The sequence below is a fragment of the Procambarus clarkii genome, chromosome 8 (genome assembly GCF_040958095.1).
Source record: "Procambarus clarkii isolate CNS0578487 chromosome 8, FALCON_Pclarkii_2.0, whole genome shotgun sequence".
Taxonomy (NCBI): Eukaryota; Metazoa; Arthropoda; class Malacostraca; order Decapoda; family Cambaridae; genus Procambarus; species Procambarus clarkii.
The window spans coordinates 12,796,296-12,812,350 of NC_091157.1; the positions used below are offsets into that span (position 1 = coordinate 12,796,296).

Below are 16,055 nucleotides of genomic sequence, written 5' to 3' on the forward strand. Positions count from 1 at the left end.
AGCTGGCAACTGCCTCCCTCACACATTCAAGGTCAGACGCATTAAAATTTCACCCCAACAATACTGTTTGTAGTGTTATTACCCTATATATACACATTATATATAAGTATCTACATGTTTTGCTCACCATAACTGTTCAACTAAGCCTGTATAGTGCCCAAAGAGCATAGTGGCCACCCATACCAACATGACAAATCATGCAGATGTTGCCACCCCCATTACGAAAATGGCTTCTTCCCCCCCCCCCCCTCCTTTTGCTGTTATTACACTGCATATACACATTATATATAAGTATCTAGATTTGTGTTCACCATAACGAACCACTAAGGTGGTATGTTGAGTGGCAGTGGCAGCCAGTGGCAGCCTGCCACTGGCTGCCACTTCCTCCCTCCCTCCCTCACCTCACCTGACTCGCTACCATTTTCCTCCCACAATACTGTTTTTGCTTTTATTCATTATATACAGATGTTATATATAAGTATCTGCACGTTTTGTTCACCATAGCGAACAACTAAGCTGGTATAGTGAGTCCAGACAGTAAAAGGTAGTCACACAGAGTCAGCAGACAATGCTACCTCCCTCCCCACCAAGATTACTCCTTCCACTACAGTGTTAATTATCACAACAATTCTACTATTATCAGAATCCTGGTCATTTGTATCACAGTCAGGGGTGTTCTGTAATACTATCATCGCTAAATAATAGCATGAACATGTATATTATGGCATTTTTAGGCGATGCTGTGGTCACAAGCTGAACAGCAGTGCTGTGACCTCATGTTGTGTGCGTCAGGCTTGGTGACTCACTCAATATTGAGGCCCTCACACCCGGGAATTTGTCCCACGATTTTTTTTTTAAATGGTGTCCGTTTACAAGAGCCGAGATGAAGGTGAGGTGAACCCCGTGTATCTGCGGGCCGTTTAAATCTTGTGTAGTACCTGTACTCCAATAAGTCATATGATATGATGCGCAATTTATAGCAAGTTACTCAACACATCACATGATGTGTTGCGCAGTTTAAGGGTTAAAGTACACTCTGACAGACACGAATTATAAAATTTAAGATTAGTGGAATTATATAATACAAAATACATATACTGTACTGTATACACATTAACGGACACACACACCAATGGTATCGACGGTAATGGCATCCGTAATGGAGATGGCAGTGTTAAAGGAGATCTGACCAATAAACAGAAGAGCGGTGAAGATCCAGAACTCCCAGTAGGTCCACACATTAGCACACCATCCTCCCTCCCACTGGCCACCACCACACTCCACGCTGTTGATAAAATAAGACAGAATATGGAGTAATGACTGAAAACTTACCATCAAAGAAAAATTGTCAAAATATGTAAGACATATCTAAAGTGAGGAAACTTAAAAAAAAAAAAAAAAAAAAAAAAAAAAAAAAAAAAAAAATTGCTGCAGTTACTTTCTATTTAAATATGTAAACCGAGTGAACACCCACAAGAAACATGCTGCAGTCATGTACAATTATCTCCCACTGTTGATGAAGGTAACAATAAAACCAAAGCATGCACTTTGAGCTTGACAGTAAACATGTAGAACTTAACTGGGTGAAGATAAAACTATCGAGACAAAAGGTGAATTCCCCCCCCACCCAAGTGAATAAACAAATCAGAGATGACTGATTAGAAACAAATGCAGCGTGTAGCTCAGAACTGTTCTACTCAACATTTGGAGTTAACTGGCTTTTCAAGTTACAGAAGAGGACAAGTGAAGAGAACTAGTACTCGCTAGTTTCACAATTTTTGTAATTTGAGAGTTCTTTTGGCAGTTTTGAGGCTGCGGTCTCATTTTTTACCATGCAGTAGTTTGTTTTGTTTCGCAGACTTTTCTGGGTGCTTTCCCTGGTGGTGGCAGACATGAATTACTTTAAATATAATGTGTTCATTGTACCACCACTCCCTGCACCTCTCTGAGGGGGGCCAGGTTCTGGCTTGTGGTTCCTGGTAGGCCAACAGGACTCCGCAACAGATGGCCCCTTGCAGTATGACACTAAATCAGTGTACGTATAATCATATCGGCCCGGATAGCTCCAGGGAGCCGAAGGGGCTCCCCCCAGAAAACAGCATGAATGTAATGAAACGCCAATTTCTGGGTGAACCTCAGTAGCTCCCTGAAGCTATTATGCTAATATACTAGTACCAAACTACTAGGTGCCATCAATTGCAGAGGCCCAATGAAGACCACGAGCCAAAACCTGACTTCCTCTAAAGAGGCGCAGAGAGCAGTGGTACATATGATAAAACTTCTATGAATCTGAACCATGTCTGCCACGCACCTCAAAAATCAGCAAGGCAAAACAAACCACTGCTAATTAGAAATGAGACTGCAGCCTCAAAACTGCCAAAAGAACTTCCCCCAACAATGTAAACAAATAATAAAAAATTCATGAAACTAGCGCTAGCTCGTTTGCCCCACCTTCCCCTTTGTTAGAGGAGGGAAGGGAGGCAGCCAGGGGTTAGCCAACTGCTTCACCCTCAGCTCTATGATGGAAACACCAATGCACTGGGGGAGAAGGCAGGGTATCAGGGAGTCATTGGAGTTCACCCAGAAATTGGCGCTTCATTACATTCAACGCTGGTTTTCTGATGGAAGCCCCTTGTGGCTCTCTGAAGCTATACCCACGGAGAAAGAAACCAAAATGGGCACCAACCGGGAAGGAAGGAAAATTGGAGAAAAGGAGAAAAACCAAGAAACACTGCACAAACTACACAAGAACGCTGAGGACCAAGCAAGAACAATGTCGGCAGACTGCAGGGTGACTGCAAAGCACCTGCGCCTGAATGGCCCAGCACACAAACCGGGACAGCAAAAGAGCAGCCGAACCACAAACAGGAATGAAAACGAGACTGCCGGCTAACCAACAACTGACCCAGCAGATGAGCAAGAAAGGCAAAGGTCTTACCAGAGCACTTCGACCCAGGTATAGCAATAAAGGCGGAGCCCAAGCACCTTGCAAAAGGGCCAACCCTCTGCGCCCAACAAGGAGCCGAGAACCACTCCACAAAGCCAGCAAAGATAAACAACCAAGGGACAAGGGAAGACCATAGGCTGGCAAGAATAACACTGCAGACAACTGAACCATGACACAAAGGAACCCACTGACACAGAACTGGCAGCACAAAGGATGCAGCAATGTTGATACCAAACACTACACAAAATGCACCCCCCCCCCTCAGCAAAGCAAAGTACATGAAGCAAAGAACAGGGAAACTCTTTGAAAGCCAACCAATTCAAACCCCACCAGAAAAGAAGCCAGCAACAACAAAATGCCCACCAAGGGCCCAAATAAGAATGACTGGTGATGGAGGAGAACAAGACGCTTGACCACCTGACAATCGGCAACCCGTTCTCGCACTTTCGTATAGTCAACATTGACTTATTAAATACGTGCATATGTGACATACTAATTTATTGTGAATATTTTAGTTTACCTTGAAAAGCTTCATAAAAAACATCGACCTTACCTAACCTTCTTAGTATGTTAAGATAAGCATCTTATTGCTTCGTAATTACAATTATTACTTAACCTATTATAGGTATAGGTTAAGTAATAATTGTAATTACGAAGCAATAAGATGTTTATCTTAACATACCAAGAAGGTTAGGTAAGGTCAGTGTTTTCTATGAAGCTTTTCTAGGTAAACTAAAATATTCACAATAAATTAGTATGTCACATATGCACTTATTTAACAAGTCAATATTGACTGTAAGAAAGTGCGAGAACGGGTTGCAATCAGAAGCACAATTGGACTGAAGGGGGACACAGGAAGACCAAGAAAAGTTAACAGGCCAAGGTGGCAGAAAAGTAGGCCAGGGACATGCCAGAAAGGGAACAAAATAAGAGCCGAAACTACTTTCCCCAGTTCACCAGGAACTTGAACACAGAGAGCTGGGAAAGAACCACCCCTTTGGCAAGCAGACTGGCTGGGAGCCCACACCAATCAGTCGTCGAGGTAGGCCAACACCCGAACACCTAGCAGACATAGATGTACAGTTTCGTTTTGGCACTGGAACAAGCAGGAAACCCACTTGAGGGACGAGGTCGTTTCGACCACGCCCAGGCACACCCACTCCAAGATGACCCAACAGGATGCATGGGAAGAAGCCCACCCCGTCAGCCCCGAGCTTCTGAGCGGAACCACCCAACGCCACCACAGGCCGGAAAACACGACTCGAAACATTCACGAATCGTGGGACCAAGCTTGGGCAAACAGAGCCAGCCTCTCCCCCATCGCCCCGTCAACGGGGGTGACTCGAATGGGCTGGTGCCCCCTCTGAGAAGCCAACCATCGAGCAGGGTGAGCACTGCACCGACCAGACGAAGTCAGCCCCGGAAGAGGCACGGGCACAAAAGTTGGCACCAAAGGCCCACCTCGATAAGATGGCACAACCCCAAAACCCGTGCCAAGGCCCAAGAAAGGGAAGCCATCTGCAAGTCAGGAAGACCCAGGAACCCCAGAATGCACCCAATATGGGGACGAGGGGCAAATGCTGGGTCACACAGGAGGAAAACCACCAAGGGCCTCCCAAATCTCCACAGGGAAAACCTGAGAGAGAGAAAACCTCCGGAATGAAACTGAAGAACCTAAAGGAACCCAGAAACCAACCGAGGGGGTGGCACACAACGGAATGGAAAAAATTCAACAGGTGTCCAGAAAGAGCACACGAATGTAAGGGACCCCCGACTTAAACGGCCAGAAAATGGATAAAAAACAGAGGGCCGAAGGCATGGGAGCTAGCAAAGCATAAAGGGCACGGATACCGGGCCCAGAACCCAAACAAAGACAGAAACCACAAGACCGGATGAAAAGACCAACGCCCAAATGTTCCCAGTGGAACAGACAGGGTAGGACGCCCCAAAGAAAGAACAAAACAGACTGCAACGGGAGGAGAAAAAACACCAGAGGAAAAAAAAAAAGAAAAATGCAGGTTCACACACCCAGCAGTCACATGTAAACATACAAGCCGAAGTGCCGCTCTGGTGGCCAGGGAGATAAGCATCCATAGACAAGCAAAATGGCCACCAAAACAAAAGATGCCTCAGTCATAAGGGATCCAAAATCACGCCAGTAAATGGGGAAAACCAAAGCAGATGGGAAGAAGGGACAAAAATAAAATCCACCCAGAAGGCACAAGGCCCAACCAGGGGACAAATGGCCCCAGAACTGCTAGCCGCTTCCCCCATAGCCCCGGGAACCCCCAACAGAGGCCCTAGGGCAGAGTCACAACACCCTAGAAGAAAAGGTAGAGTCCAAGGGAAAGGCAACAAGAAGGGGGCCTGCTGGTAAGGCCCAGAAGCCTCGGCGGGAGAAGCATACCTTGACCTTGAGGCATTTTCGGGGCTCAGCGGCCCCGCAGCCCGGTCGTCAACCAAGCCTCCTCGTTGCTGGATTGGGCATGCTCAAAGACCTCCGTCCCCGCGATGAATGGGGCAGCCCCCAGAGCCGTCCAAGTTTCATTCCCAACTAAATCCTGCCCAAGTTTCATCCCCAACTAAATCCCGACCCGACTCCGAAACCCTCAGACATTAGGAGCTGTCAGCAGGGGAAGCAGAGGAACCACAACAGCAGGGAAAGGACCCAGGGGCGTGGACTGAGCCAAGGCCAAAACAACTAATGCCCCCCCCCCCCCCCCAAGTCCGACTTAACCAAAATGGGGCAGCCCCGGGGCATTCGAGCAGGCAACCAACCTAGCTTGTTGCAATAACCTAAACCAACCAAGCAATGCAACAGCCATTTGACCCTAAAGATCTCCCGAAGAAATGGTAACTGAAGAACAAGCGGGGAACAAGACTCGCACGACCCCGGGCGAAGGTATCAGCAACCTCACAAACAGCACGACGGTGGCAAACCCAGTGATTGTTACCCTAAGATATGGGCGAGATGGAAGTTGGAGGACACAGCCACAGGTCAACCAAGCCTCAACAGGGTTTTCAGGGGCCTGCAGGGGGTTTTATCTGTGGGAAGCCCAGGCACTAGTGCTGCAAAACTGGTTGAGCCCAAGGGAACAACAACAAAGAGGGAAAGGGGGCTAAAAACTGAACCCCCTGTGAAGTGTACAAACACAGGAAGTCTAGAGGAGATCCACCAACAATATCCTAAGTAGACTGAATAGTTAATCCAGGCAGACCTTGCCAATGAGAGAGAAAAAAAGTACGATGACAACAGGAGGAACAGGAAACACGGCTGCTGCTAGGTATGCGTGTTGCGCAGCACCGATGCGCCCCAACCAGCAACAACAATTCCTATCCAGAGCCAAACAAAGGCCATGAAACCCCAGCTGGCCCCAGGAGCAGGGTAAATTCCGAGCAGCAGGAACCCCTACGGAAGTGAAGGCCCAATGATCCTAGGGAAGGTAACCCTAGAACCTAATGGTAATACTTACAGGATGCTTAGGGAATGCAGCCCTTAGCACATGCAGCCCCAGTACACTATGTTACTGCTGGCCACTGTGCCACAAACAGCAGGAAAACACCACAGGTACACAAAATCCAGCAGGAAACTGAGGCCAGAGTTGACAACCACTCCAGAGTGCTTCAGACAACGAATCGAGGTGTGGGCAGCCAGCGCGAGGGTCTGGGGCTCCCCCCTTCCCCTTCCAGTGGGGAAGAGCTTCACAGACAAACAGCACAGCAGCAGTGAATTATTTTTGCCTGTTTGCTTGTTTCCTTCGTCTTCTTTTGGAGAATTCTGTTTCTCTGTTCTGTCTTGGGTTTCTTGCAATTTCCAACCAAATAGGGTTTTTGAGATGCCTACCTTTCTGGGTGCTTAACCCCAGTCGATGGCAGACATGGAATTCCCCTAAATACAAGGGAAGGTTTCCTTAGGCCATTGCTTCCTGCACCTCTCTTAGGGGGGCCATGTATTGGCTAGTGGTCCCCAGTAGGCAGAACTCCTTTGACTGAAGCCCCAGACTAATATGCGTATATCAGTCCGATAACTCCAGGGCGCCAAACGGGCGCCCCACAGAAAGTACACATAATAAAACCAAGAAAACTAAGTTATCCCTTGCTAGAAATATCTATTAGTGATTAGTTAAACAACTGAATTGGCAAACAAAATCCATGTCCTGTTTCTGTATACATGAACAAGACAAAACAAAATACCTGACATTTGCCATCAGTAAGTCCCAGGAAACATTGAGACCTTCCAGCTGATAAAGTCGGCTTCTAACCCCAGCGGTAGCCTCGTCTGCTGCTTCGTGCCTCCAAAACAGTTCTCCTTCACGAGACCTACTAATGGAAGTGTGGGAGGAGACAGCCTCAGTGGTGTTGTAAACCTTTAGGCTGTGGTCCTTGGCCAGGGCATTGAGTCTAAGGTCTGGTGTGGAACTGTTGGGCAAGAGGTATGCCCAGGGCTGACTGCAGGATGCTGTGCAGTCCCATGCCTCTGCAATGTAGCACCCTCCTTCAAATAAAGAAATGGATAAGGATTAGTTTGGTGCATAGGAGGGTATGGTGTATTTGTGTTCAAATTGTCTTCAATACTTTAGGCAAATTTTTTAATAAAACATACCCTGACCTGAAGACATAGTTTCTTAGCCCAAAATCTAGCCAAGCTCGCCGACTCCTAGACAAGACACATCAGCATGATGAAAGCTACCGTCTCTAGCACATTTGTTTGAATTAAAGCACCAATGATATCATCCAAAGAATTAATGACTGGACCTGGGAATGGTCAGGTAACTGGATGGAGAAGTTATTGGAAAGTTGGGTGTGTCAGGTGTAAATGGTCATGAGGATTACTCGGCAAGTGAATTTAGAAAGAGAGGTTTGTTTATCAAATATTTTCTCTTGGAATAAGTTCATACATATTTATCCATTGAGGCAAAAGGAAGGAGACAAACTAAAGCAAAAGAGTTAGATGGATTATGTGTGTGTTGAAGGATGTAAAAATATTGTAAAACATGTGAGGGCTGCGAGTGGAATGTTTGTTGGGTCCAATTTTTATACAGTGCAGTGCTATATCAGAGTGGTCCTTGTCCCAGGAAGTGCTTGTGTCTTCAGAGGTCCAGTGTTCCCCAAGGCATGGTCATTGCTAGGCTGTAGCATTGAAGATCTACTTCAATCCCCTCCCAGAAAACCAGAGTTGAATGTAATGAAATGCCATTTTCTGGGTGAGCCCTGGTGGCTCCCTGGAGCTATCGGGGTAATATGCGATATACTAATATGCGACTAGGGTAATAGTCAATGGAGTTCAGCCTACCGGGGTCCACGAGCCAAAACCTGGCTCTTTCTCAGAGGCACAGGGATCATTGGCTCCTGGAAAACCCCCGCGGTATGGGGCTTTGCTAATTTGCCATCGACCGGGGTTAAGCACCCAGAAAGGTAGGAATAACAAAACACACACCACATGGTAAGAAAATTACAACCGAAAGCCAAACAGGGCGGCAGAACTCCCCCAATTCCCAAGGAAACAGTCAAATATCACACACCGCCATCTGTACGTCCAACTGAAGCAACTGAAGGAGTCAGCATTGACCTTCCATTCTGTGGATGGGAATGAACCGAGACAGGACATCCACCAGGACGTTGGACACCCCCCGGATATGAACCGCATGGAGAGCCAAACCCCGAGAAACCAGCCCCAAAGAGACAAGGACCGAAGGGAACCACCGCGTTTCAAGCAATGAACCACCGGAGAACAGTCTGAATTGGGCCAGATCGTGGAGCCCTAAGCAACCCAAACCCTCCAAAGAGACAGCCAAACCACCGTCAACTCCCGCACTGTGCTGTGAGCCCAACGGAAGGACAAACCCCACTAATCCCAGCCATCGTGAGAAAGGCAGATGGGGCATCCCTAAACGAACAAGAACAGACACAGAAGCCAAACCTGCCCTAGCAGGTAAACCAGCATGGTGAAGTCCAGACTCCTACACAACTGCTTGAGCAATCGTCGAGTGACCCAGGACCTCCCAGAAATAGCTGAAGGCGGGACTGCAACCACAACATCGCCTCCAGAGGGAGAGACATGGAAGTGGTCCGAGAGTCCCAAACAAGACCCAACCAGGTCCGAACTTGGGATGGAACCAGATGGGACAAGACAGTTCCTCCAGTTCATCAGGAACCCAAACTCAACGAGCTGGGAAAGATTTGCACCCCTGGTTAGTAGACAAGCAGACCAGCTGGAAGCCCACACCAGCCAGTCGTCGAGGTAAGCCAGAACCCGAACCCCTAGCAGACGCAGGCGCTTCACCACGACCTGAGTAAGACACGTGAAGACGCGAGGTGCCAGATTCAAGCCAAAAGGACATGTTTCTGTTTCTGTCTGTTTTCTCTGGGGATGTTGTACTTTTTTTTTTTTTTTTTTTTGGCGCACCTGGTGAGGGTCTGTCTTGTGTAGTTATATGTCCATTTATATTGACTATTGCCCTAGTTTAATATATCGCATATTAGCCCGACAGCTCCAGTGAGCCGCAGGGGATCCTCGCAGAAAAAATGGAAACGAGTTCATGATGGAAAAAAGTAATGGAAGTGAAGGTTGGGAGACTTATTTGAGGACTATGTTAAAATAAGAAACTATTTTACAGAAAGCTTAAAGCTAGTCATGATGGGAAAGAGGGAAGTAGAGAGTGTGAAGGATATGGAGCAGACTGTGCTGAGAGAAATGCATGATGTTACAAATAGGTGGAATAAATATTTTAAGAGTCAGTTACAAGTGAAGAAATGTCCATAAAAACCTGTTTTAGAATCAGTGGAAATAGTGGAAGATGACCAGTGGTCATGTAGATGATATAGGAGGCTAGACAGGGTGAAAATTAGAGAGGCTAGGATTAGGTTAAAGATGAAAAAGCTTCCTGATATACATGGAGTAGATGTAGATATGTTGAGGCATGGAAGTAAGAAATGGCACTAAGTCACTAGGAGGTCTGGCCTCAAGTCAGACTACAAGAAGTTCCTATAATATAAACACACGGAGAACTTAATGCAAAGTGGTCATTTGTATGTTTATTTTGTTGAAGATGCACTTGCTTACCGTTATCTTGAGTCTGAAGCAAAGGTTGGCTTCTAGCGCCCTCCCAATCTGCTGCTGCAGACACTGAAGGAGGCTTCATGGCATGCCACTGCTGGGCAGTGAGAGTATCATCGGCCCACACAAGATTTCCACTCGCCCTTAACACTTCTTTCATGGGTGGGATAAAACTAAGGGAACTGAAAGAGGCCACCATGCACACGAGAGTCAGGAGGAAGATGGCTCTCCTTCGTGCAGGGAAGGCATCGGCAATGGTGGCAATGATGGGCTTCGTTAGCACCACGAGCATCAGTGCGATGGCCGACAGTGACCCCGTCACTGATACGGGGATGCCCAGCTGGGTCCCCACCACAATCAGAAATGGTATGATAGGTGACATGCCTGCCAAGAAGGATAAAGAAGCAAATGAATTTAGCTGAATTTAAAATCACATACCTAACTGAATCACTTAATATACAAAGTTTATAAACAAAATAGCATGCAATGTTATTAAAACAAAAAATATATGCCAAGGAGAGGTGAAGGAGTTTGGGGAATATAGTTTACTCGGGCATGTTTACAGAATGTCGGTTTTCTCAAATCAGTTCACTCACTCCTTGGTACAGTGGAGTAGTCAGAGGAGGCCTAGTCCGAAATCAGTCTGTAGGAACCTTGACTCTCAGAATCAACCCAAGGTAATGCAAGGTAACTCCCTTAGATCATTCAGATCGTTTACTTGCTCCCTCAGATCATTTACTCACTCACACGAATCGTTCACTCACTCGCTCGTTCACTCATTTGCTCACTCACTTGGATCGTTCACTCGCACACACTGTGTGCAGAACTAGTTCTACAAGTGATGAATAGGCTAATTCTAGTTACAGTATATGCAAATGTATTTTTTCGGCCACTTTTGTATTTAATTTGTCTCATTTAACCAGTATCAAGAGCAAAGGCAGAAATCATATCCTTTCAGTTGGCAATGAAATCTGTATTTTCATCTAAAGTACAATCCAGAATTATTTCAAGGTTACAAAGCTTGAGAAATACTGTCCTACACCACAGAGTTAAGATGAAAAGAGGGAAAGTTATATTAATTTATATGCACTGCTCGGTTAAGGAGACTGAGATCTCGGCACAGCATGGCTGGAAGTGTATGAAAAAGAAATGCAAAGGGAATCCTGGAAATTGACACATTGTGGCTAAAGAAAATAATGGGCAAACCGGGAAACCCCCACGACAAAAACCCAGAAATACCTATCGTGCCAAGTGTGGAAGAAAAGACCAAGCCCAATGAAGGCCCTACGACACATAGTGGAACAACCTAGCATCCAGGGCCTAAACAAACTGAAGGGACTTTCAGACAGTATCACACCACATCACTGGAGCTTACCACAAAATTAACAACTGGAGGAACCCGGATGCCTGCCAAACCTAAGCTAACACTGAAGAGGCAGCCAGTGCTTCATCAACTGGCCCTTTGGGAAACAATATCATGGAAAATAGGAAAATGATCAGCAACTAGTGATGAAATGTAATCATAGAGGTGACTGGACACTGTTGAGTTAGATGTACCATATAAATCTGTCACCACATCATAAAGGAGCAGAGTAAAAAGCTTTGGCAAAGCATCCAAAGCAGATACTGCAGAAGGTAGGGATGAAAGGAATTCAAAGTAGGGAAACCCACCCATGCACGTAAAACAAAAGCAAATTAAATACCCCATTTAATAAATCTGGACACAACCAGAAACAGGAAAGTCTGATATACCAGACATGAGAGGGCGTATGACTTTTTACCAGTGTAGAGTATAATCATTTAAAAAAAAATATTCATTAATATTATACTCGTGTATTTCAAAGTTAATTTGAAAATTTTATTCATTAATCATCAATACAGTATCCCATTTTCCCCACTTTTGTGAGCTAGATTAAAAATTAAAAGCATTGCTGTACCATGTATGAAATGAAATACTGTAACCTGTATATAGTTTAGATGGTCTCCTTTAATGAGATACCAGTATACATTATTGAAGGTGGCAGATCAGGACAGAATAAAGGAAGACATTAATACTCACATCCTAAGAAACAGAAGTAATGGGCCTTCAGAGGTAATAAAGTCTTGCTGATCTTCATGTTTGCTGGCGTGTCTCGCTGCCACTAACACAACACTGTTCTTCTTTAACTGATAAGCTCCAATTGTCTAGGCATCTGACAATTTTCTAAACACCACTGTGGATCTTGCTGTCTCTGTTAGGTAAAAATTACTAATCAAGATACAGCATCAATTTCTGTACATATCTTAAAGGTATAAATCTGTATACCCTCCATATTATACACAACATACAAACTGCTAGTATAGCCATTATTAAGCAATCCAATAATGCAAATATCTAATGTCATCAAAATTATATTCAGAATCATTTATTACTTAAACTGTACTTGAAATTGTTTACTTTAAACACGATGGAATTCTTTCTTTGAAAGTGAAACATAATATAAAACAACATTGCATCCCAATGCTGTAGCTGCCCTTAACCCAACAATTTGATACTTGAGACTCCTGGTTGAACCTCTCATGACAAATAAGTCATCTGGACACCTGCTCTGCCTGGGGGCCACCAGATCACGAGATGCAATTTTACCCTTTGGCCGTAAGGCACTTATTAAACGGTCCAAATTGTTACAACGCCTGACACATTTATCGCACGAGTTGACATATTTGATACATTTCTGGCTGGTTCTATGGGCGAGATAACAGGAATGTGCCAAGGAAAGTGAAAAATTGGATGAGAAAAAGGTGCCCCAGTGTTTCCAGGGGAGAAGAACATTCAAGATGGCTGCCGGCAAGAGGAAAAACAAAATAGAGCTTGATTTTGCGGGATTCAATGAAGAAAGCATTGATATAACCAGTCTATACAACAAGTTGGTAAAATTAGATACTATAGTGAACTCTCCTATAGAAATAATTAGTAAATTGAAAGAAAGTAATGACCATTTGAATTGCAAAGTTTTATGTCTTGAGGGTTTAGTGAAAGACTTGTGCAAGGATAGGAATCAATTGGAAACAAATTGCAAAGCCATGGAAGAAGAAAATAAACTTAAAAATAGCTTTGGAAGAAGTTAAAGTAAATTTAAACATAAATGACTACAATAGGTTAGGTAAGGAAATTCAACAGGAGAAACAGCTTTTGTCAGCACAGATGGAGGAAGTTACACAGGGAATAGAACAGTGCAAGAAGAATATGCAACTCACCTATGCAAAAGTGGCCAAGGAAAAGGAAAAAAATTGAAGAAGCAGTAAAGGAAGCCAAACACTGCAGCAACCAAGATAAAACAAACATTAGGCTGGAAGTAAGAAAGGAATTGGCATCTAACCCAAAGTTGGTGCAAAACACAGTTGATCAGAGCAAGTCCCTGATAATTTTTGGTTGCAAAGAAAAGGAGATGACATCTAGGTCAGAAAGAGCTGTAGAAGAAGCGAAAGTAGTAGATAAAATTGCTGGCCTCGTGGAAGGTCTTACTACCATAGAGAATGTGTGCGACTACAGGAGAATAGGCAGATGCATAAAAGGGAAAGATCGACCTTTGAGGATTACCCTAAACAGTGCCAAACAGATGGAAGAAGTACTAAGGAATGCTTGAAAATTACAAAGTGATGAGGATGGGAAAGTGTGGTCGTTAAGACGAGATCTTTCAAAAGAAGACAGAGAGAAGCTGAAACTGAACCTCGCCAAGGCAAAACATTTAAACGAGAGCAGGAATGAAGAAGAAATCGATTCTTTTTTCTACAACGTGATAGGGGTAGGCAGACCAGTAAAGTGGTACATAAAGGCAAACCAACAAAATTGTTAGAGAGAGGAGGAGTGAAGAATAAGGAGAGGGGGGAACAAGTTCCTGAAGATTGCATACACCAACATAGATGGAGTGAGATCAAAGATACTGGAGTTAAGTGATGTAATACAGCTGCTGACACCAAACATTGTTGCACTCACAGAGACAAAACTTTAAGATGTTATTTTAAATGAGGTCATATTCCCAAGGGGCTACTCAATTTGGAGACGGGACAGAAAAATTAGGAAATGTGGTGGCGTTGCTGTGCTGGTGAAAGAACACCTAAAGGTGAACGAAATAAGGACTGCCAATCCACAAGATGACATAATAGCACTAGAGATCTGACATGAGGATGATAAACTAATGATCATAAATGCATACAGTCCACCGCCAAGCAGCACATGGTCAAAGGAGGAGCTAGATAGTAAACGAGAAGGTCTTATAACAATAATGAGAGAGATTATAGCAAGAGCAGATAACGATAGATCATGACTGTTGATAGTCAGCGACTTCAACTTTAAATCCAAAGACTGGAAAGCATATTTAGCTAAAACAGAAGATTTTTGGACCTGTAGATTTCTAGACCTCATCCTGGAAACATTCTTGTATCAACATGTTAAACAAGCTACGAGGATGAGGGAAGGGGACGTTCCCTCTATGCTTCATTTGATATTTACCAGGAAGGAGGAAGAAATATTTGACATTCAGTACCTTCCTCCCTTGGGTAAAAGTGACCATGTCTTTTTGGGAATAAAGTATGCAATGCGTTATAATCTGGAAGAAAATAAGGAGGTTGAAGCAGTTGAAAAACATGACTTCAGGAGAGGACATTATTCCAACCTTAGAAAAATTTTTAGTGAGTATAATTGGACAGACTTGTTGCTAGGGAAGGAAGTGAATGAGATGTATGTCAAGTTTTGTGAAATATATGATAAAGGCACAAAAAAATTTATACCAAAACAGATGCAGAACTAGGAAACAGGATTGGTTCAACAGAAAGTGCGAGAGGGCCAGAGACCAAAAGACACAAAAATGGAATCAATACAGGAAGAGGCCAAACCCCCAAACATACCAGCGATACAAAGATGCGAGAAACAACTACACGACAGTGAGGAGAGAGGCAGAAAGAAATTTTGAAAAAGGGATTGCAGACAAACGTAAAACAGAACCAGGTCTATTCTATAAATTCATAAACAACAAATTGCAGGTAAAGGATAATATTCAGAGGTTGAAAATGGGAAATAGATTCACAGAAAATGAAAAGGAAATGTGTGAAACATTAAATGAAAAGTTCCAAAGTGTGTTTGTACAAAATGAAATCTTCAGGGAACCATACAATAAGAATTCCAGAAAACAACATAAGAGCACATAGAGGTGTCTAGAGGCGAAGATAGGGATAGATTAGTGCATAGTATAACGAGAGTGGCTCGTTATGGTGAACACGAATGTAGATACTTATATATAGCGTCTGTATATAGTGAATAAAAGCAAAAACAGTATTGTGGGAGGAGAATGTGGGTGAGTCAGGTGACTTGAGGGAGGGCGTGAGTGGCTGGCTGGTACACGGCGGTCACTCCTCGTTACTGTTTGACACATAAATCTACTTATTGGTTCGTTATGATGAACAAAACATGCAGATACTTATATATAACCTGTGTATATAGTGTAATAACAGACAAAGTATTTGTTCACTGTTTGATGAACATAATTGAATAAACAATAAGCACACCATATTTTTGAGTACAGCGATGATTCACGCATTTTATTATATAAATATATCAAACTACACACTATTGAATAATATTACAGCAAAAAAACTATGAAAAATCAGAGACATTGAAATAATTAGGTAATTATCTCTTTGTGGCAACTCCGGCCTGACAGCTGGCGATCAACAGACTGCCTGGGACGCATGCTGAGTCAGCGCCTATTTTTTGCCAGACTTCCCCGCCCTATAGCGGGCAATATATGCCACTTACGATTTTTTTATTATTTTTCCCGTGATCAGTGAACACAAATTAACAGGTTAGGAAGAAAAAATATTTTTTTTTTTTCAAAATTACATGCGCCTGTGGAGAAGAAAGGATATTATACCCCAAGCATGTTAAGGGTTAATCTAACAGATAATTTTAAGTAGGTAAATTCTATCAGAATTAATAAAATGATAAATGCATTGCAAGAAAAAAAAATGAGATGAGAGAGATTAGTAAGTATATTAAAGCACATTGGTATATTA

General features: G+C 43.8%; 1 protein-coding gene across 2 annotated transcripts in view; it reads right to left on the reverse strand.

The window, feature by feature from the left end:
* Positions 1 to 16,055, reverse strand: part of LOC123759585 (major facilitator superfamily domain-containing protein 6) — a 58,831-nt gene that overhangs the window by 38,841 nt on the left and 3,935 nt on the right. For both annotated transcript variants that reach the window (XM_045744694.2, XM_045744693.2), the window contains exons 2-5: positions 12,064 to 12,235; positions 10,011 to 10,388; positions 7,142 to 7,442; positions 1,131 to 1,285 (exon numbers count right to left, since the gene is read on the reverse strand). In XM_045744694.2, coding sequence (XP_045600650.2) covers positions 1,131 to 1,285; positions 7,142 to 7,442; positions 10,011 to 10,388; positions 12,064 to 12,121 — 892 coding nt within the window. In that variant the 5' untranslated portion in view covers positions 12,122 to 12,235. The remainder of the gene's footprint in view (positions 1 to 1,130; positions 1,286 to 7,141; positions 7,443 to 10,010; positions 10,389 to 12,063; positions 12,236 to 16,055) is intronic.